The 22731-nt window shown below is 43.4% G+C and overlaps 1 protein-coding gene across 3 annotated transcripts; it reads left to right on the top strand.

Annotated features, from left to right (window-relative positions):
• The first annotated feature begins 195 nt into the window (after nt 1–195).
• On the top strand, nt 196–21171 carry LOC111955237 (claspin-like). 3 transcript variants are annotated; one of them, XM_070436068.1, is made up of 23 exons: nt 196–451; nt 1166–1283; nt 1555–1901; nt 2002–2148; nt 2380–2509; nt 2678–2780; nt 5155–5708; nt 5984–6160; nt 6367–6524; nt 6756–6940; nt 8818–8870; nt 9041–9231; nt 13389–13992; nt 14086–14146; nt 14320–14398; nt 14485–14582; nt 15622–15780; nt 16018–16139; nt 16637–16758; nt 16999–17116; nt 17221–17294; nt 17439–17600; nt 19008–21171. In XM_070436068.1, the coding sequence occupies exons 1-23, from the start codon at nt 425–427 to the stop codon at nt 19125–19127; spliced, it is 3909 nt and encodes a 1302-aa protein (XP_070292169.1). In that variant the 5' UTR covers nt 196–424; the 3' UTR covers nt 19128–21171. The 3 variants fall into 3 exon arrangements, with proteins under 3 accessions (XP_070292169.1, XP_023831164.1, XP_023831163.1); XM_023975396.3 differs by having other exon boundaries at nt 2377–2509; nt 14323–14398; XM_023975395.3 differs by having other exon boundaries at nt 2377–2509.
• The last annotated feature ends 1560 nt before the right edge of the window (nt 21172–22731 follow it).

The following is a 22731-nucleotide window of genomic DNA, read 5'->3' as shown; positions in this document are numbered from 1 at the left end:
TGTAGTGGAGTGGGTGGACATGTCTGGTCAATTGTGGCACATAGATTTACCAATCAAAGGCTTTCCCTCTGTCATTGCCATACTCACCATCCAACGATTGGGCGATGGTGGACATCAATTTTGAGTATCATCCAATAGAAAGTACAACGACAATGACTGACAGATGTAAGGATAGACTTTCGTTGCCAGCGCGCGAAAAATAAAAAAAGTATTAGTTCAGAACAAGAACAAGCGGGAGGGAGAGAAAGGTAGCTAGCTAGCTGCGGATCAATTACACCATTTAATAACATTAGCCATACAACATTTTACACCGATATTCGTGCCTTATGGTTGGAAATAATTGAAAACGGTACGGAAGTTTTGGTTTCCCGATTTTAATGAAGCTTCACTGCGAATACACATTAAAAAGGCGGATAAAGTCAAGATGAGTCTGGTGGTCCATAAACAACAGGTAAGAATTTATATTTTCTAATTGACAAGCAGCTAAGTTAACTACTTTCGCTAACTGCATACCAATACATTGCTTAATTAGTTAAACGTTTAGTTAGCTACGTTAATTTATTTGGGGGATTGAGTACGCTATAACCCATGACAGTTAGCTCGCTAACGTTAGCTAGCTACCTGGATTGTTGCTGATTGAGTTGGATTACCTAGCTAACGTTACTGTTAACTAACTGGCGAACAACCATCGTCCGGCTTTGGCTAGTTAAGTTTGTGTACGTTTTGAAAGATTTGTTTGAGACATTTTCACAGGGTAACACTGTCACTGACTGTGTGAGTAATGAACAGGCCGGTGTTAACTGTTGATTCTTCTAGACAGTTTCCTAGGCTAGGTGTAACATTAACCAACGGAATGTCCTACTGGCAAACGTAACCGTATGCTCTTTGTGGCAGCTGAGAGAGAAGGCGCCGCAAGCACAACAGCCATTTCAGCGACCCAACATTGAACAGACAGGCGTCACATATATGCACGTTCATTTACCTAAATTTGCAATCGTGTTTTTTTCCTTCATATTTCAATTGTCAAAGTTCTAAATCAGTCAAACGTATGTCTTGTCAATGGGCATGAAGAAGACAGACAATGGTTTTGAAGGAAAAAGACTGGCGGGGTTCCCTAACAACATCAACATGAGGTGAATTTGTCATTGTTTCCCCCCCTATCCAGGCAGTGGAGCTCCCTGCTGAGGTCTCAGTAGCTGGTGATTCAGACAGTGGGATGGGCTCACCAGTGGAGGAGATGCAGATGGCTTCCGAGATGATTAGCAATACTGTCGACCTGCAAGGTACAGTGACACAACAAAGAAGATTGATCAGTACCTAAACTGATCAGAGCCCCCTGTTAATGTAAATAGACAGCTCTGGGCCATTTGCTCTGTGATGAGAAACAATTAATCGTCTTTGACTTTAGACTATCAATGCAAACTGCAGTACTTGACAATTCAACCACCAATGCAAACTAACTTACTTTAATAGGAAATAGTTTGCATTGTGACGCAAACGGAATACCACCGATACCGCATTAGTCATTAAGATGGCTTGTAATATTTTTCCCAGATTCGGATGATGACATCACAGTAAACAGGCGGTCCCGTTGTCGTAAGGCCTTGAGAGACAGTGACTGCGAGGAGGAGGTGCATGAGATGGCAGAGGCTCTGGTCCTATCAGCGTCCAGTGGAGATGAGATGGAGACTGCTGAGGAAGAGGTCAAAAAGGCTAAATTAGAGAGCAAGACAATATCCCGGATAGCCTCTATCGACAGTGATGAGAGCGCGCCAGAGGATGAGGAAGAGTTAGTAAGAAAGGCTGTGAAACCGAAGAAGGAAAGGGAGAAGAGCCAGCGACAACAAGAAAAGAACAGCAAGGCTCTGGAGCGGGGGAAGAAGAGAGGGAGACCTGAGGAGGTAAGAGAGGTTGAGGGACAGAAGAATAAGTGACCGTGTAAAATGAAGAGTTTTGAGACAAATTAAAGACTTGTTTTCCCCATCATTCTCTGTTTTGTAGGAGACCCCTTTGCCCCGTACTCTGAATGACAGCGGTTGTCTCCTTGGTAACAATGACCTGTATGATGCTGGTCTGGATGATGATGAAGAGGAAGAGTCTCTGGATGCCATCAGAGCAGCAGTAAAGCAGAAAGCCAAGAAGCACAAAGTAAGAGCAACATTTAAGTCATCTCAGTATCTGTAGGTGTGAGGTCACTAAAAAGCAAACATATGCCCAAAAGAAATCCCCTAGAATAGTGGTTTGAGCGTTCATTTGAGTTTATGACTAGTCTTACTTAGCTTTCTCTGTATATTAAGTCAGTGGTTTGTGTGCTATGCAGGTAGACGATGCACTGTATTCTGTGTGTCAGAACTATGCTCTGTAACTTTCCCTAAGGAGCCTTTATTTGACGATGAGGAGGGAGATGACGAGGCTGGACCGAAACAGCGTCCCCAGGAAAGGAAGGCAGCTCGAGCCAGCAAAGAGGCCATGAAGCAGCTGCACAGCGAGACCCAGAGGCTTGTCCGTGGTCAGTTTGTATTCACGTTCATTTTACAATGGTGTGTCTGTCTGTATGTAGTGTATTGCCCGTGTTCCACAATACTTTGTCTCTACATGACTTGCTACACACTTGTCCTTTGTGGATTCTATTGTCCGACCCAGTGTCTCTTGTAACGTGTTCTTAATTCCTTTGCAGAATCCACATGCGGGCTGCCCTATCACATGCCTGAGCCCAAGAGCATCGACCAGTTCTTCAAGAGGAGAGCCCGYCCTGAAGGTTCTGCTATGGCACTACTCAAGTGAGTAGACATTTTTCATCCTGGATTTATTTTTACTTCTAACAGTTTTRCGCTACAATTTCTGAACTATGCTCATCTGGTTTTGTCCGACGCATTTAAAGTGGCAATCTGCGATTACATTAATTATAGATATATACATACATACTAGAGGTCTACCGATAATGATTTTTCAACGCCGATACCGATTATTGGAGGACCAAAAAAAAGCCGATACCGATTAATCGGACAGTTTAAATAAAAAAAAATTAAATTGTAAATCACTTTTTTTATATATATATATATATATAACTCAAATGTATATATTCAAATTACAACAATACTGAATGAACACTTATTTTAACTTAATAGTCAGCCTGCCACGCAGTCTCCTCGTGGAGTGCAATGTAATCGGCCCTGATCGGTGTCCAAAGAATGCCGATTACCGATTGTTATGAAAACTTGAAATCCGCTCTAATTAATCGGCCATTCCAATTAATCGGTTGACCTCTAATACATACAGACAGACAGTACCAGTCAAAGGTTTGAATGCCTAATTCCAGGGTTTTTCTTTATTTTTGCTATTTTCTACGTTGTAGAATAATAGTGAAGAAATCAAAACTATGAAATAACATATGGAATCATTTAGTAATGCAAAATATGTTAAACAAAAAAATATATTTAGTTCTTCCAAGTAGCCATCCTTTGCCTTGATGACAGCTTTGCAAACTCTTGGCATACTCTAAACCCTCCTTTTCCTATAGTCCACAATCAGCTCCTTTGTCTTGCTCACATTGAGAGAGCGAGGTTGTTTTCCTGGCACCACACTGCCAGGTCTCTGACCTCCCTATCGGKTGTCTCATCTTTGTCGGTGATCAGACCAACCACTGTTGTGTCGTCAGCAAACTTAATGATGGTGTTGGAGTCGTGCTTGGCCGCGTGTTTGTGGGTGAACAGGGAGTACAGGCGTGGATTAAGCACGCACCCCTGAGGCGCCCCAGTGTTCAGGATCAACATAGCAGATGTGTTGCCTACCCTTACCACCTGGGGGCTGCCCGTCAGGAAGTCCAGGATCCAGTTGCAGAGGGAGGTGTTTAGTCCCATGGTCCTTAGCTTAGTGATGAGCTTTGTGGGCACTGTTGTTGAACGCTGAGCTGCTGTCAATGAACAGCATTCTCACATAGGTATTCCTTTTGTCCAGGTGGGAAATGGCAGTGTGGATTGAGATTGCATCAACACCATCATCTGTTGGGGCGGTATGCAAATTGGAGTGGGTATAGGGTTTCTGGGATGATGGTGTTGATGTGAGACACGACCAGCCTTTCAAAGCACTTCATAGCTACTGACGTGAGTGCTACTTGGTGGTAGTCATTTAGGCAGGTTGCCTTCGCTATCTTGGGCACAGGGACTGATGGTCTGCTTGAAATATGTTGGTATTACAGACTTAATCAGGGACATGTTGAAAATGTCAGTGAAGACACTTGCCAGTTGGTCTACGCATCCTTTGAGTACACGTCCTGGTAATGTCTGGCCCTGCGGCTTTGTGAATGTTTACCTGTTTAAAGGTCTTGCTCATATCGGCTACGGAGAGCGTGATCACACAGTCATCCAGAACAGCTGGTGCTCTCATGCATGCTTCAGTGTTGCTTGCCTCAAAGCGCACGTAAAAGGCATTTAGGTCATCTGGTAGGCTCGTGTCACTGGACAGCTTGCGGCTGGGTTTCCCTTTGTAGTCCGTAATAGTTTAAGCCCTGCCACATCCAGCGAGCGTCTCAGCCGGTGGAGTAGGATTCGATCTTAGTCCAGTATTGATGCTTTGCCTGTTTGATGGTTCGTCAGAGGGCATAGCGGGATTTCTTATAAGCTTCCGGGTTAGAGTCTCGCTCCTTGAAAGCGGCAGCTCTAGCCTTTAGCTCGTTTCGGATGTTGGCTGTTGTCCATGGTTTCTGGTTGGGAAATGTATGTACGTTCACTGTGGGGAGGTAATATACTCCTCAATGCAATTGGATGAATCCGGGAACATACTCCAGTCTGTGCTAGCAAAACAGTCCTGTAGAGTAGCGTCTGCGTCGTCTGACCACTTCTGTATTGAGGGAGTCACTGGTACTTCCTGCTTTAGTTTTTGCTTGTAAGCAGGAATCAGGAGGATAGAATTATGGTCAGTTTCTCAGGTTTTTGCCTGCCATATGAGTTATGTTATACTCAGACATCATTCAAACAGTTTTAGAAACTTCAGAGTGTTTTCTATCCAATACTAATAATAATATGCATACATTAGCAACTGGGACTGAGCAGGCAGTTTACTCTGGGCACCTTTTCATCCAAGCTACTCAATACTGCCCCTGCAGCCATAAGAAGTTAAGGGTATAAACCTTTTTATTTTTTCCCCCCCTTAAAGGTCTGCCAAGTATCAGGACTTGATAAAGGAGGCAACCCCAGCACCACCTCCCCCCGACCCACCCAAGGAGCCCCAACAGCCCCCAGACTCCCTGGACCCACACTCGACCCAGGCTCTTCCCCAGCTACCGGCCACCACCTCCACACAAAAGGCGAACCAGAGCAGGGCAGGTGAGACCTCTCCAACCCCGTATTCCGACGACGATGAATCCCCACTACCTGAACTGGCAGCCATTATGCAGGGGGCCAATATTTTTGGTTTGGATAGTGCTGAAATGACACCACCAGAATTTATGGAGGCTGAACCACTAGAGCAGAACCATGCAGAGGCCTCCGACTCCCAAGCCCAGGAGATGGAGGCGAAAGCAGGGGATGTGGATGTAACTCAGCCCCTACCTGCTCCGGCCAGTGTGGAGCCCGTAGCACCACCAGTCCCCAAARCCAAGAAGGACAGGCTTGCCAGACTGAGGCAGTTGGGGGTAGAGCCCCCGCCGGTCTCCAAACTGTGTGCTGACGATGGGTCCTTCGATCTGGAGCACCCTCAGGTTAACCCAGGTGAGAGCACAACAACAAAAATATTCACCTCTGTAATGTCAACTCTCTAGCACAATATTTCCCGTATGGTGGGTTGGGGTTTAAAGCCTTGTGTTTAGATGCATGCTGTTGTCAATTGTATGTGCTGGACAAAAGGTTTTTGGTGGGACAACTCAAGCCACTGCTCTAGCACACTGTATTGTTGCAAAATGGGTGAGCTTGAATGAATTGAGGTGAGAAGTAACCCAGTCAAGTTGGTTATGTATCTGAAGTTACACTGTTTGTTTCCCCCTTAGGCGTGGAGGCGCTGAAGGAGCGGTACCTACGTCACGTCCAGCCCGTGGCCCGGCCCAGAGGGGAACGCACTGTGCAGCTCAGCGTCATCCGTAAAGACAGCGGCGAGGAGCTGCACCAAGACTTTGTAACCACCACCATCAAGGAAGGGGAGGAGGAGACTGCACACACCGCGCCTGGTATGGACATGGTACCGTTCATCACACCATCTCACACACACACAGTCTATCTAAACCTCCACACACACTCTAAAGAGGTAACTGCACTGCATCCCATATGATTCATAGTAAGCCAGGTTCCTGAAATATTTCCAACCGTCTTCGCTTCTCTGTCCTCTAGCTACATGAGTCTTTCCTAACCAGTCCTGTGTTCCCTCTGTCCTCAGGTGAGAAGCTGACCAACCTGAAGACCCGTCTGCAGCAAGCCATGGCCGTAAAGAGACAGGAGGATAGAGAACGGAAGGCCGCCCTCTATCGCCTAGACAACGAGGACTGTGGCGAGGAAGAGGAGGAAGAGGAAATGACGGATTCCGAGGGGGAAGAGGTAAGAGTGGATCGTCTGCGTTGACATTCTACAGTCAGTGTGCTTTCCGTAGACTTTTCATGGTGGTGCTCGAAGATGGGAACCGAAACATTCAAGACCAAAACCTTTAAATGTTTCGCTTAACTAGGGTTAATGGACCAGGAGAGGGGATTCATGTCCAATGAATTGTAAAGGAAACATGAAGTAGGTGTGGTTCAGAGTTTGTCAAAACCTCTTTTTGTCACTCCATAGGGTGTAGATGAGCTACTAGGGGGTGGCGAGGAAGAGGATCAGGATGAAGATGAGGGCAGTGTGGCCACGAGGAGTGTAAGGAGCRGCTCGCCGTCAAGGTTAAAGGGTCCCTCTCCCCCACCAGATCTGCTCAACACAGACGGAACCCTCATGCTGTTTGCCAACAGCTCCTGCTCGCGCACCGGGTATGTGTGTGCTGCTGATATTAGTGAGTCTGAACCATGTACATGGGCTGACAGTACGCGGCCTTCAGATTGCAGGCCTGCATAAGACAAAGGCAAAGTAGCTAGCGACGTACTGCTCTGTTTCAGCGGTCYTGGGGAGCCTTGCTGTGCAAGGTACCAGATATCGGAATCCTTCTCAAACGTGATTGGTGGATTCAAATAATGTAAATGTGTGTAAGCCCGTGTTAAATTTGTCAGCTAAAATGTGACACATTCGTCAAACGCCTATTTTTCTGTGGCAATTGACTAGATTTTTCATTTATTTTCACGAAAACGAGATAAAATTATCTCTGACATCTGCGTAGTAAATGGACTGGWTAAGAGTCTTTAGAGTTTGAGAGCTTTTCAGTGATGAACACAATATTAGCTGCACAGATGCGCAGTTCTGTTCAGCAGTGGGAAGGACGTGCCACACCTGGCACAAACAGCCTACATCAGCTGGTTGGCTGCAAACGATGCGCATGGGCAGACAGGCTCCACCTCCGATTATACACATCGTGCAGGCGACTTTCTTCTAGTTATCTACCCTTTGCCTGGTTAAGAAACACAAGCTGCTTTACGAAATTATTTACAATTTGCAGCGTAGAGTTTAACAGTAAAACAACATTCTAGCTATGCTTTTCTCTCCAAGGAGTGTCTGGGTTCATACTGTCCTGGAATTTTAAAATGGTATTTTCCAGGCCTGGGGGGGAAAAAATAGAAAAAGATACAATCCAAAACGTTTTAGAAAAGTCATGGAAATGTAATTACATTTCTGTTAATGTAATTTATTAAGGCACAGTTTTTAAAATAATTTATCAATAAAATAAAAATCAATGTATCATCACTGATCGGACTGCCTCTTGAGCACACAGGTGTCTAACTCTACGGKGGGCTCAATGTCTGCGGGTTTTCGCTCCTCCCTTGTACTTGATTGATGAAGTGGAACTCCCCTCACCTGGTAGTCTAGGACTCAATTGAAAGGAAAAACCTGGAGACACTTAGGCCSTCCATGGAATGAGTTTGACACCCCTGCTTTAGGGGCTGTCTGTCTGTGCGCATCACCTGCATGTGTGTGAGACGAGTGTGTCGTTCAAGGAGAGGGTCTGAGGCCTAGCCTATAATACGATAGAGAACAGGCTAATAACTCGGTAGCAAGTTCAAAATATATATTGTACCCTCTAGTTAACTGTTTAGCTATTATTAGTATGTATTCATGCAAGCATTTGGTGGCACAGAAAGAAAAAGGGATAGCAAARAATTTATTGATTAAATTCRTCTTGGRGCTACACTGACTGGGTAAAGAACTTTATTTTTAGTTAATGTGGACCCAGTGACTCCGACTTGAGCACTGGGACTCGAACTTCAGCCATAGAGACTTGTGACTCGATTCGGACTCAAGGTTTTGTTTCACTCGGCGAAACAATGTGTGGCTGTTAAACGTTAATAAAAATGGCAATGAGGCAACCGAGTGCTGCTCTTTCACTCTCTGCGCCTGATAATTATTACATGGCCAGATAATTATGATATATTCTTATGTTTGTCATATTTCTGCTGTTGGCAGAGAATAGGATGTTATGCAGGAAAATATTTTAGTAGGACAAGGCTATGTATGTTTACGCACATGTAATTCTGATTTTATGTTTACTGTAGGTTAATGAAACAATACTAGACTAATAACTACACAATCATTATTACAATTACAAATGTGAATAAGACTTATATTGTCGTCAAAATGACTGACTAGACTACATGTAGAAAAAGAGTGCAAAAAATGTACACTGGTGTAAATGTATGTGCTCAATAAGTTAGTATCGGTGTTATCTGTCCCAAGTTGTTGACGTTTTAGTCTCTCACAGAGATAGTGTGAAGAGGACAGAGCCTGGTGGTCAAGACAGTTACACAAAGATGGGTGAGTAGAGACTGAACATCTTTCAAGTGAATTGTCACAACTATACTACTTCAGAAAATACTCTCATCCTTGATGGAATCTGGTGTCTTTTTTTCCAGTGTAGGTTCAACAATTTTTTTCAACGACATAGTTCAATTTAATTGAGATTCTATGTGTCCGTCCTGCTACAGAGGAGGAAGATTCTCTGTCCCTGGCCAYGGACAACAGTCATAACAGTAGTTTTGAGCTGCAGGGTTCCATGCTGCCGTCCTACCAACCTGTCAACCGCAGCACCACAGGAGGCAGGGGTCTGTCAGCCAGCACCTTCCGCTCCCCCTCACGCTGCTTCTTCCGACCCAGCTTCCTGGGATCTGCCTCCAAGGTAAGACACTGACAGTTTAGAAGGGTTGATGACATGTATGACTAGGACCCAGTGTTTTCCGTACCACTGTATGACAGTATAAAAGTGTCAGGAGAGAGCCAGTCATAACCAAACAGACCCCAGTATGCGTGTCCCAGTAATGCATGCGTTACGTGACAATTCAAGTAGGGGTGACAGAGCGATTTTGACGGGTTGCGGGACCTCCTGTGCGAGTGCATTATATATATATTTTTTTTATGAGCATAATAGTATTGTCGTGTCATTTCACTGTAGAATTGTATTAACCTTTTAATGTGGCATGAACACAACCAGGCGTGCTGATGAACCATGTTTTTGTGAATAAAACCATACCGTATAGAGTTCATACGGTCATGAAAATCCTGGAGAAGTCATGGAATTTTGAAATGATGTTTTCCAGGCCTGGAAAAGTTTTGGGAAACTCCCAAAAGTTTTGTAGATTTAATTTCTGTTAATGTAGATTATTTAGGCACAGTTTAAATATTTTGTCAATCAAATAAAAATCTACATATCAGCCAGGATCAGCATGACACTTAAGCGCGTCTGTTTGCGGCCGTCACCTGCATGTGCAAGACAATTGGGACGTTGCTCAAGGAGAGAGCGACAGTCGGACGTTGCTACAGCAGCAGGTAGGCCTAGCCTATAAAATATGATGGAGGACAGACTAATAACTAGGTAGCCAATTCAAGAACCTCTTGTACCCTCTAGTTAACTGCTTAGCTATTTTTCGCATGTATTAATGTTTGAGTCATGTCCCCATAAACCTTCCACCAACACTTGTGATTAAGGCCATACAAAGTTGATTAGCTTCTTTTCTAACAATTTGCTTTTTTCCTCATTTAAACAATAATTTTTAACGAAACTAGCGATTCACTTCGCCATTGTATTAGTTGTGACTCGTCGTGTAGTAATTTGTGAATCACAAACAGTTTATTTTAGGAAACATATTTGATGTCAGCCTGCAAAGCAAACACTTCTGAGGTAACTAAGATAAATATGACTAAACTCGAAAAGGTACATTTCCTGAAGAAAAWAAAAATATGTGTGGGCTTGCTTCAGCAGATTAAAAACATTTCTAGCTTACCAGAGCCATTTGATCTTTGATATATTGAATGAGCAAATTATTTCAAAAGGCATTAAACGTGTTTGGTTGCCATGTTATACATCAAGGGTGGTCTACCATCCTCCAGGAGAGCTAATGTTTGTGCAGGCTTTTATTCCAGTCCCTCTCGCTAACAAACCACGTAAGAAATTGGCTGCTCAACTGGACCTTGATAAACTCTGTTTTGAGCAGGGCTTGATCAAAAGCCTGCACARCCAGTAGCTCTCCAGACTAAGGGTTGACCACATCTGTTTTAAACTCTTGCCTAACAGGTATTCTACTTTGGGTGGGTTAAGTGCCTTGTACAACGACAGGAGTTGGTACATGGGATCAGAAAGCAGCATCCCGGTGTCCATACCACATTACGTATACTTTTATGTACGTATACAAAGTAAGCGCCAATCGTTGTGGTCATGCCGCCAACCGTTGGTCATGAAAATTTGGTTAAAAGGCATGACAAAGTAATTAAATTCCATTTGTCAAAAATGTGTATGAACCCTGTGTATAAAAAAATCACAACAGCTGTGAATGAAACAGGATGTTTCGGTACGTATAAATGCCAACAGATAATTTGTTTGAGATGTTGGGAATTTTTGTGTCTGTAAAATGCGAGAAATGGAGATAGCAACGCCTTTATGCTCAAATATTGATATAATAACCATCATATCGACGTAAACTTGGGAGTCACACGATATGGTGTGTGTGTGTGGTCCTCCCACTTCAACTCAGGAAACCATGCAGTTTAAGCTACAGATTTAATGTTATGATGAACTTGGCAGAGTGGGGATGATGCACTATGAGCTTGATGCTGCTTTCCAATAAATATCGAGGGTCTTATTCTGGTGAAATGATCGATGCTTGACTGCTGTTTTGACAAATCAAAATCATTATCCATAATAGGCTAATCTCATGTAGACAAGCCTACCCGCACTGTATCTGGGAGAGGTTGGCTAGAGCACACGTGCCAAGACCAGAGTTAACACACCTAGCTATTTAACGCAACAGTTTTTTTGACAACTATCAGTCGAGTTGAAAATGCGCTGGAAACACTTTGAACTATAGATTTTTATTCGGTACATGAGAACTTAAAGCTGCAATATGTCACTTTTTGGGGGGGTGACCTGATCAAATTCACATAGAATTGAGTGACAGATCTGTAATTCTCATTGAAAGCAAGTCTAACTGGTAGATCTGTCCTACGTTTCCCATTCTCAAGTTTAGTTTAGTTTTTGTATCTTACTTTTGTACACCAGCTGAAAATACAATATTTTTGGTTATTAAGAAGATATTTATTAAGAAGATATTTCACAGCGATGATTCTCTACACTATACTTGCTTGTTTTGTCACACAAATTGAAATTAGGCAAACTATTTAGAATTTTAGCAACCAGGAAATGGCAGAGCGATTTCTGCATATAGCACCTTCAAGCAAAAAATAAATTGTGTGCGCTACATGACGCACAGGTTTTTATCTGCAACAAGTCCCTTTGGTGGAAACACCGCTGGTGAGAATGTTAGCATATTTTCTTTATATTATACAAATTGTAGAATATTTGCATGAGAATCTAACGCCAATTGGAATCAAACCTATCTACTGCCAAACAAACCACTTCAAAAAGTAGCCTACCTGCGCACGGTTGATCCACTCTACAATGATTCCAGCATCTAAAACGGTGCCCGGGCCACCATTTGAAGGCGAAGGCTATTAAAACTCCCAACTGTAATGTAGGGCTGGGCYGTATACCATATTTTACGATATACTGGTATTGACGCATGGACTGGTTTGGGTTTTTACTTTACCTTCTATAACGGTATTTGAATGTTTGGTTTGTTGAATGTGATATGCTGTGTGTAATGTCAATTTTTATAGTTTACTTTGCTACTTGAGTCATCACTCTCTCTCTCTCTCTCCATGCTGCTTTCCACACAGACCTAGCCCTGCCCCGCCACTCAAGGAGCTCATTTGTTGGTCTTTGACCACGAGACACTTGCGTTCAGTCTGCATGGTCAATGCAGCACGTCACAACAATGTTGATGACAATGATGCTGTTTTCAGTTTGCTGCTTAATATAAATCCACTAGCGTTCTATAATTACATTATTAGTTTGTTTCTTACATCTGCAAATGGCTAGTTTGTCTTTTCTTAGTAAGTTGGGCGCAAAACGTGTTAGCCGCTAATGCTAATTGTTAGTTAGTTGGCTGAGTCAGAGCAAACATAAATAGCTATACAGCTTGATAATACCAGTGACGGTGTAGACCTAAATCAGCATGTTTGTGCAACTGTCTTTTTAAATCATAGAGGAATACACGGCGCATGAATGTTAGCTACTAAGAGAACATTCAATGTAGCCAAAGATAATAGGATCCCTTTGGAATCACTTATCAACACTGGGTGGGAACCAATCACAACAACCCTTCCCTGGCATTTTCATTCGTTGTCATGTCAAACACTGTATTCAAAGTGGACGTGTAGGGACCGGAGCAAAAATGCAATATCCTAACTCTAAAACAGCAGATGTTTTATTTGCCCCCCCTGCAAAATGTCCAACTGACATCATTAGTTTATAGGAAGTGAAAACTATCCATCATGAATCTAAGATTTCAGTTTGTCTTCGATGCATATATTATGTGGTTGAAATAGCCTATTGTCAGCTGACAGACTGTACGTTTMCACAGTCCCTAACGTGCATACGCATTCTCAAGATGCTGAAATAAATAAATCAGATTTTTCCACTCCTATTCCCAGAGACAAAATTAACATGTGGTGTATCATTTTACAGCAAGAAATGCAATTATTAGGCTACCTGTGAGTTATAGGCCAACAGTCATTGTCTGTATTTCAGTTACTACATTAAGCTAAAACTTCTGTGTCAAAACATAGATTTTTGGTTTAGACTTCCGCAAGTCTCTGAATTCAAGTTGCACAGACATGCTTATCTCCAGTTAGAGTTGAACCCTTGATGAAGAGGAAGAAAGGATGACTCCTTTGCAGAGATTCATCCCCAGCYTCTCATCCGTCTCTCTCTCCATCCCACAGAGTTCAGGCAAACTCTCCGAACCCTCCCTCTCGCTGCCCGTGGAGGACTCCCAGGACCTGTACACTCCCCACTCCCCCGGCGAGTCTTCTGGACCCCTGGGGGCCCCGTCCCAGGGATGCTTCTCTGTGGAGGAGGACTCCCAGCTCCTGGATGCCGACGGCTTCCTCAATGTGGGGCCCCGCACCGGCCCCCCGCGCTCCCACAAGAGACAGCTCCTACTCGACAGCCTGGATGAGAACGCTATGGACGCTAACATGGGGGAGCTGTTAGGAATGTGCTCTGGGGGGTTCGGGACGGCCAGAGAGGGCAGCGTGGGGGGGCTTGGGGCCTCGCAGGAATTGTTAGGGCTATGTTCGGGAGTGTTCCCTACCACACAGAAGGGGGGAGCGAAGGAGAGGAAGCGAGAGGGAGGGCTAGGGGCAACACAAGAGGATGAGCTGCTGGGGCTCTGTTCGGGAGTGTTCCCTACCACACAGGCAGAAAGGGAGAAGGAAGGAGCGGAAGGGAGGAAGAGGGAGGAGGAGAAGATGGAGTTGGAAATGGACCGAGACAATGACATGGATCAGCTGCTCGGCCTCTGCTCTGGGAAGTTTACTACTCAAGGTAAGCGTGTGTGTCTGGGTGATTGGGTACATAAGGGGGTAGTATACAGGTGTGATGTTTTGGTTCCATTTCTTAATCTTTCTCTCCATATAGGTGTCTCCCCCTTGCGATCCAACTCGAGCGCCACCCCACACTCTTCAACCGCTGAAGACAGGTAAAAAGCGCAAGTCTAACATCTGATAAATAATTTCCCCTCTGCGTGTCAGTTTATTCAATTCAGTAACTGAGTACCATCTTACACTTCTACTAACCACTATGATATTCTCAGTCTGTAGATTCAAATATTGATCCCAGGAAAGGCTAAATGCAATTTATGTGGTGTTTCAGTAGTAAGAAGCGGGTGGAGGAGGACGAAGAGGATTGCGAGTTTCGACTTCTGTCAGACGTGGAGAGCCAGAGTGAGCAAGTAAGACACTTGAAGGTGTGCATTCACTTGCGTCAACGACATATAGCCRGAACAGGTGAACTAACTCCTCCTTCCTTTCCTTCCAGGAGGACGATGAGGGGGATGGAGGAGAGGATGGAGAGAACGAGGTAGAAGAGGAGGAGAGGGAGGCTGTGTTTGCACCCCGTCAAGGAAAGAAGAAAATGTAAGTAGAGGCAGAACTGTTCCTGAATCATGAACTTACCAACACAGCTGTTGGGTTTCTTTGATGATAGAGCCTATTAAAGGATGTGAGCTCAGTCAACAAAGGCAGCATTGCCCAGAGAAGGCATTAAAGCCCACGCTGCATACAACAGTCATTTAGGACTGTTTGCTTTGGTGATGAGGGTACGGCATTGATTCTCTTTTAAACGGAGAAGGCAGTAAACGCCAAGCTGCATACACCATCTGTCATTTTGTCTCTACATTCACCTATACCTTAGTCCATTCACCTATACCTTAGTCAGTCGGGGTCGACGAATAGCATTGGGGTCACCCCATTTTTTAGAGTAGAGAACACTTAATTTTTTTAAACAGAAATTAAGACTACAGATGGGGCAATATACAAACTGACAAATTACATTTTATTGGTTAAATGTATTGGTTTCTTTTCATTTTCGTAAGAAATTGAAATGTAATTGTGTTTTTGTTGATGTAAAAGTCGAAATTCACAGATAAAAAAAATAAAACAAGTTTACTATTCGATTCGGGGTGGGTGTTGCGAGAAATTCTGCCCACTGAAAAAGTTTCAGTACTCTACTGTCTTAGTCTGTCTATAGTTTTTAGGTCTTTGAGTAGGTGTCCATACCTTATCAGGGATGCACGCTCGTCACTATTAACCATTTTGAATTCAAAATGGGGCATCCACGTGAATCGTGTAGATCCCAAGGGAAAAGAGTTTGGGGTCGGGACYTATGTTTCTAATATGGAAATGATTGACTGATCCCAGAATGCATCCCTCGGCGTCCTACAATGAGAATATTAGAGTTCCGAGCGTGGTGTCATATCAGAATYACTGCTCCGTCCAATATCACGTGAGAACTGTTATCAGCCAGCCCGCATCCCCTAACCAGCCATTAGCTTTAGGCATACTTTTAGCCTACTGTCCGTCCACTCTCCATCAGTTTAAAATGTCATTTCCAGGAGGATAGTTTAAGCCGACTTTGGATTCATGGTCGGTTGTGTGTGTGTGTGTCCCTCTCCAGGCGCATGGCAGAGTTTGTAGACTCTGAGGCTGAGCTCTCGGGTAGTGACGTGGGCAGTGAGGATGAGGATGACGGTGAGAATGAATATGAGGAAGAGGAGCTGCTGGACGAACTGCCTTCTGATGAAGAGCTGCAGGACCAGGTCAACAAGATCCACATGTAAGTGCTAACAGAACATTCTAAATACCTCAACAAAACAATCAGTAACTTCTATAGTCACTACTATTACTGCTATTTGGTTAAGAAAAGCAATGCACAATGTGCGTTACCTTTTATAGGTAGTGTTTAGTAGTAAAGGGGTTTCATTTATTTTATTTTGGGGGGGGAGTAATCCAATCATAGGATATCTGTGTGAAATGTTTACCCTAAAGCTTGCTTGAATCCGCTCGTCTACAGGAAACAGGTCCTTGACGACGACAAGCGGCGACTGCGGCTGTACCAGGAGCGTTACCTCGCCGACGGGGACCTGCACTCAGACGGCCCGGGCCGAGCTCGCCGCTTCCGCTGGAAGAACATCGGTGAGTGAGTGTGTGCCAATAGCTGTTCTTCTAAGACTGATTAGAATACTTTTCTATTCCACAAGCTTTAATCAACGGTCGGGTTATAGCCCAGTGCAGACTTTGTCAACAAAGTCAGTTGGATGCGGTTCATCATCATTATTACAAGCGATAGGTTCAGTACTCTCAACTGCATTCTGTCAGAAATTAATCAAATGTATTTTTAAAGCAAATTTTACATCAGTTGATGTCACAAAATGCTGTACAGAAATCTAGCCTAAAACGGCAAGCAATGCAGAGGAGAAAGTAGGCTGGATCTCTTTGAAGTCTTGTAGATCGATGCATTGCACTGCTATTTTAAAAAACATTTTATAAAGCCCTCCTGCATGAACTTCCTCAGTACCTTACTTAAACGGGGCTCATCTGGAAACGAGACCTTGGTAACAACATTGACTCTGTCAAAATAAAGGTTAAGTACTTTTTTTTGAGATTGTGTGTGTGGTGCTTTTCTTCCGTAGACGATGGCTTTGACATGGAGGGCATGGGGGGGGAGGAAGAGGAGGAGGAGGAAGAGCTGGACCAGGCAGAGTTGCAGAGGAGGAAAGAGAGGCTGGAAAGGGAGCAGTGGCTACGAGAACAGGTATGTATAGCATATGGGAGTGTATCGAACACTTGGTGTGTGTCATTCTATTCTGTCAGGGGAAACGGGCGTATTCACTAGGAACCAAACGAGGAGGAACCTAGCTGAATTTGTCCAATAAACTGTCATATTCGTTGCAAAACTTTTTCAGTTTGCTAAGGTTTGTACTGACCCCTGGTCTGTCTTCTATGTAGTTTGTGTGGTGTATCATATGTGTCCAACTCCCCTCTTTCCTTCTAGTCCGACGCTAAGGCCAAGAAAGAGGAGGACGAGGAAGAGGGGGACCAAATTGGAGAGGAGGACAGCCAGTTCATGAAGCTCGCCAAGAAACTGACTGCCAAGAAACTACAGAAGAAAGGTGAGCTGATATGGAATGAGAGAATGATGGCAAATTTCTCCATTTTGAAGTACTCCTCTTTTTAACATTTCTTCATCACAATCTCTCCATCTCTTGTTTTCCAGAGCTTCCTCTTGCACCCCAGGTGGAGGAAACCCCAGTTCAGAACCCCTTCCAGAGACCCTCTCAACACACCATGGTCACTACCTTCCTCATACTAGTAATCACCCTCTCTAGTGTGACACTTGTGATTTTCACTGTTGTGTAATCTGCTCCTCCTAAGAATCTTTACTAGATGACTCTGACCGTTTGACCTCTATTCAACCTTTGACCCCGACCTTAGGTGAAGAGGGGCTCGTTGCTCAGCCAGCCCCGCTCCGTGCTGCAGAAGCTGGCCTGCATCTCTGAGGGGAACCCTCTAGCCCCCCGCAACACCCGAGGGTTCGTCTTCCAAAGCCTGTCGCCAGAGAAAGAAGCCTCTGCTGCGGAGGCCCCTAGAAAACAGGCAGGTCCAACCATAGAGATACAACATAATGGTGTTTTATATGTAATRCTGTGGGCCCAACACGCATAGGAGGATGAGGGTGCTTGTTGGTCAGTGTTGTAAACAAATTATAATTTATCTTTAGAAAGCCTCCCTATCCATTCCCATCCATTCCACATTTTTAAGAACACATGGTTTCTTCTGTAGAACTTGTGCCAGTTTAGTCATTGCTGTGCTAGTTTTGCTAGTTGTCATGTTGGAGCCTGTAGTGTAGTACTGATATTAGACCATAGGGTGGCGACAAAGGCCATAGCTGTCAATGTTTCACCGCTTGCTCTTATCCATACATTTCCAAAATGTTTGCATGTACTTCAACTCAACTTTTAGCTGAATGTGTACAACGTTACATAATCCAACCTAGATCTGTATGGAATATGTATTTCTATATGATTGTATACAGTGAGTGTCCATGAGACTGACCAGGTGAATCCAGGTGAAGGCTATGATCCCTTATTTGTTAAATSTACTTCAGTCAGTGTAGATGAAGGGGAGGAGACGAGTAAAAAATMGATTGTGTCTGTGTGCCATTCAGAGGGTGAATGGGCAAGACAAAATATTTAAGTGCCGTTGAACAGGGTATGGTAGTAGATGCCAGGTGCACCGGTGTGAGTGTGTCAAGAACTGCAACGCTSCTGGGTTTTTCTTGCTCAGCAGTTTTCTGTCTATACCAAGAATGGTCCACCATCCAAAGGACATCCAGCCAACTTGACKCAACTGTGAGAAGCYRTGGAGTCAACATAGGCCAGCATCCCTYTGGAACACTTTCAACACCTTGTAAAGTCCATGCCCTGACGAATTGAGGCTGTTCTCAGGGCAAAAGGGAGTGAAACTTAATATTAGGAATTGTGTTCCTAATGTTTTGTACATTTCTATGTATGTCATCTCTGAACCGATCAGGGAAGCAGCGTGAAACATGAAATTCCAATTTGTCTCAGGACATTGTCTTTTTTTTTTCAATTGGCTCTAATTTTTATTAGTCATAATGACATTTAATGATAATTACAGRAAAATGTGACAGATCCTGCTAACCGTGTTAAGACTCTGTTGGGGAGTTCTGTTTTAAACTGAGGCCTAATTGATCTTTAAATAGCTGTAGTACTTCTGAGCCGTATGGTAGATCTACAGACCTCAACAAACACAGCTGGGCGTGTAGAATTGTAATGGGACTCCATGCCGAGAACAAAATAATTACATTCTAGTAAGAAATTAAGAGTCCCTAAAAGGAAATGTAATCGTAATGGGACATTTGCTGCTAACGTGGTGGAGAGTTTGTTGACAAGCTTGGTGTATCTCTGCCCGGTTCTGGTCTATTATTTTAGCAACAGGAGTCATTTCTCATATTTCACTCTGAATGTCTTTATTTTGCAGATGAAGAAGCGGGGACAAATAGAGGTTTTGGCCCCGGCTGCTAAGCGGCCGTGTCGGGAAACGGACACACCAGCAGCGAAAGGACCCCAAAGAAGTATCTTCAGTTACCTGGAGAACTGAGGTGCCCAACATTGAGCCTGTTGTGCCAATCACACTCACAACATCCGGAGTGTGTGCTGCCACAACATCCTCACTTTCTCCCAGGGCCACATTGGCTCTTTTGGACAGCACTTGACTTCATTTGTGTCCCGAATTATTATTATTATTATTATTATTATTATTATTATTTTAATATCATGTAAATAGAATGGGTTAGATGTTTTATTTTTTATTTTTTTTGGGGGGGGTCATTCAATTTATTTTAAGTTTGTAAATTAAATCATATTTTAACACATGCTTTTGTTTTTTTGTTTTTTCCCCTCTTTTACTCAGACAGGCAGGTTTCTTGTAGGTGAATAGAAGTACAATGCCTTCAGAAAGTATTCACACCCCTTGACTTATTCCACATTTTGTTTTTAGTCTGAAATCAAAATGAAGGGGAGAAAAATCTCACCCATCTACACACAATACCCCATAATGACAAAGTGAAAACAGTGTTTGCTAATTTATTAGGAAATGAAATACAGTTCTCATTTACATACGTTTTCACACCCCTGAGTCAATACATGTTAGAAWCACTTTGGCAGCAATTATACTGTAACTGTCTTTCTGGGTATGTGTTTAAGAGCTTTCTACAACTGGATTATACAATATTTTCCTATTATTTTTCAAAATTCTTCAAGCTCTGTCAAATTGGTTGTTGATCATAACTAGGCAACTGTTTTCATGTCTTGCCCAAGATTTTCATGCAGATTTAAGTCAAAACTGTATATCGGCCCATCGGGAACATTCACGGCCTTCATGGTCAGCAATTCCAGTGTAGATTTGGCCTTTTGTTTTAGGTTATTGTACTACTGAAAGGTGAATTCATCTCCCAGTGTCTGGTGTAAGCAGACTGAACCGGGTTTTGCATTAGGATTTTTCCTGTACTTAGTGCTATTATTCCTGAAAAACACCTTTCCTTTTCACTCTGTCATTTAGGTTAATGTTGTGGATGAACTACAATGTTGATCCATCCTTAGTTTTCTCATCACAGCCATTAATTGTTTTAAAGTCACCATTGGCCTCATGTTGAAATCCGTAAACGTTATCCTTCCTCTCCGACAACTGAGTTAGGAAGGACGCATGTATCTTTATATTGACTGGGTGTATCGATACACCATCCAAAGTGTAATTAATAACTTCACCATGCTCAAACGGCTATTCAGTGTCTGTTTTTTWAAATGTTTTTATCAATATGTTCCCTTTTTTGCAAGTCATTGGAAAACCACCCTGGTCTTTGTGGTTGAATCTTTTTTAAATCCACTGGGGTACAGMGATGAGGTCATTCAACAARCATGTTAAACACTGCCTGCACACYGTGAGTCCACGGAGCTTATGTGACTAAAGAATGTTTACTTCTGAATGCGAGGCTTGCCGTGACCTAGGGGTTGAAGCAGACTGAACCGGGTTTTTTTTTTTTTGGCTCAAGACATTTCAGCTTTACATTTTTTTTAAATTAACAATTCCTTGCTGACATTGGGGTACAGTGGTGTAAAAGTAAAGATACCTTTTAATACACTGAACAAAAATATAAATGCAATAATTTTGATGATTTGACTGAGTTACAGTTCATATAAGGAAATCAGTCAATTGAAATAAATTCGTCAGGCCCTAATCTATAGATTTTTACATGACTGGGAATACAAATATGCATATGTTGGTCACAGATACCTTTTTAAAAATATATATATATATTAAAAGGGGTGTGGATCAGAACCATTCAGTGTCTGGTATGCCTGGCTGCATCACTGACTGGTATGACAATAGCACCGCCCTCGTCGCATGGCACTACAGAGGGTTGTGCAGATAGCCCAGTACATCACTGGGCCGAGCTCCCTGCCATCCAGAACCTATATCATGCGAAAAGAAGGCCCGGGAAAATCGTCCAAGACACCCACCCAAGCCATAGACTATTTTCTCTGCTGCCGCACGGGAAGAGGTACTGCTGCATCAAGTGTGACACCAACGGGCTCTTGAACAGCTTCTATCCCCAAGCAACACAACTTATAAATAGCTACACGGACTGAGTTTACCTTCTATCGTTATTGACCTTTTATTTCTTTGCACACTCACAGGTCCCTCTAACACACGCACACAAACACAATCATTTGCTCACTCAAACAAAATGTGCACATTTTGTGCAGGTGTGTAGTCAGTATAAATGTATGTAGTTCTGTCCTTGAGCTGTTCTTGTCTATTGATGTTCTGTATTGTCATTCTGTATTATGTTTCATGTTTTGTGTGAACCCCAGGAAGAGTAGCTGCWMCTTTTGCAACAGCTAATGGTGGTCCTAATATAATCCCAAAATACCACTCGCATACAATCTGCTGCTACTCTTATATCCTGTTGCCTAGTCACCTTTCCCCTACACATGTATCTCTGCACATGTAAATATGGTATTGGACCTGACTTTATAAATATTTCCTGTATATAGTATGCTTACTTTACTGTGTATTTCTTATTCTTATTTCTCGTGTGCTTTTTTTCTGGTATTACATTGTTATTGATATTTGTGTTCTTGGGTTTGCAATTTTGCATTTTACTGTACTTGTGCATGTGACATTAAAACTTAACTTGATCCACATCTGCCTCATGCAGCGTGACATCTCCTTCGCATAGAGTTGTTCAATCAGGCTGCTGATTGTGGCCTGTGGAATTTTGTCCCACTCTTCAATGGCRGTGCGAAGTTCCTGGATATTGGTGGGAACTGGAACACGCTGTGGTACGCCAGAGCACCCCAAACCGGCTCAATGGGTGACGTCTGGTGACTATGCAGGCTATGGAAGAACTGGGACATTTTCAGCTTCCAGGAATTGTTTACAGATCCTTGTGGCATGGGGCTGTGCGTTATCATGCTGAATCATGAGGTGATGGCGGCAGATGAATAGCACGCCAACGGGCCTCAGGATCTCGTCACGGGTTCTATGCGCATTCAAATAGCCATCAATAAAATGCTATTGTGTTCGTTGTCCGTAGCTTATGCCTGCCCATACCATAACCCCACTGTCACCATTGGGCACTCTGWTCACAACTATGACATCATGCAACCGCTCGTCCATACACTATCTGCCATCTGCCCGGTACAGTTGAAACCGGGATTCATCCGTGAAGAGCACACTTCTCCAGCGTGCCAGTYGCCATCAAAGGTGAGCATTTGCTCACTGAAGTTGGTTACGACGCCAAACTGCAGTCAGGTCACYACCCTGGTGAGGACGATGAGTACTAAAATGAGCTTCCCTGAGATGATTTCTGACAGTTTGTGCAGAAATTCTTCGGTTGTGCAAACGCACATTTCATCAGCTGTCCGGGTGGCTGGTTGGACGTATTACATTATAACAACGTTGGAGGCGGTTTATGGTAAAGAAAAACAACATTAAATTCTCTGGCAACAGCTCTGTTGGACAATCCTGCAGTCAGCATGCCAATTGCCCGATCCCTCAAAACTTGAGACATTTATGGTGTTGTGTAACAAAACTGAACATTTTAGAGTGGCCTTTTTATTGTCCCCAGCACCTGTGTAATTATCATGCTGTTAAATGTATTTTTATTTTATTTCACCTTTATTTATTTAACCAACGCTCA

This window comes from Salvelinus sp. IW2-2015, linkage group LG30 (genome assembly GCF_002910315.2).
Source record: "Salvelinus sp. IW2-2015 linkage group LG30, ASM291031v2, whole genome shotgun sequence".
Classification (NCBI taxonomy): domain Eukaryota; kingdom Metazoa; phylum Chordata; class Actinopteri; order Salmoniformes; family Salmonidae; genus Salvelinus; species Salvelinus sp. IW2-2015.
Note: the sequence above shows the minus strand (reverse complement) of the source record. Positions and strands in the feature narration are given on the sequence as shown.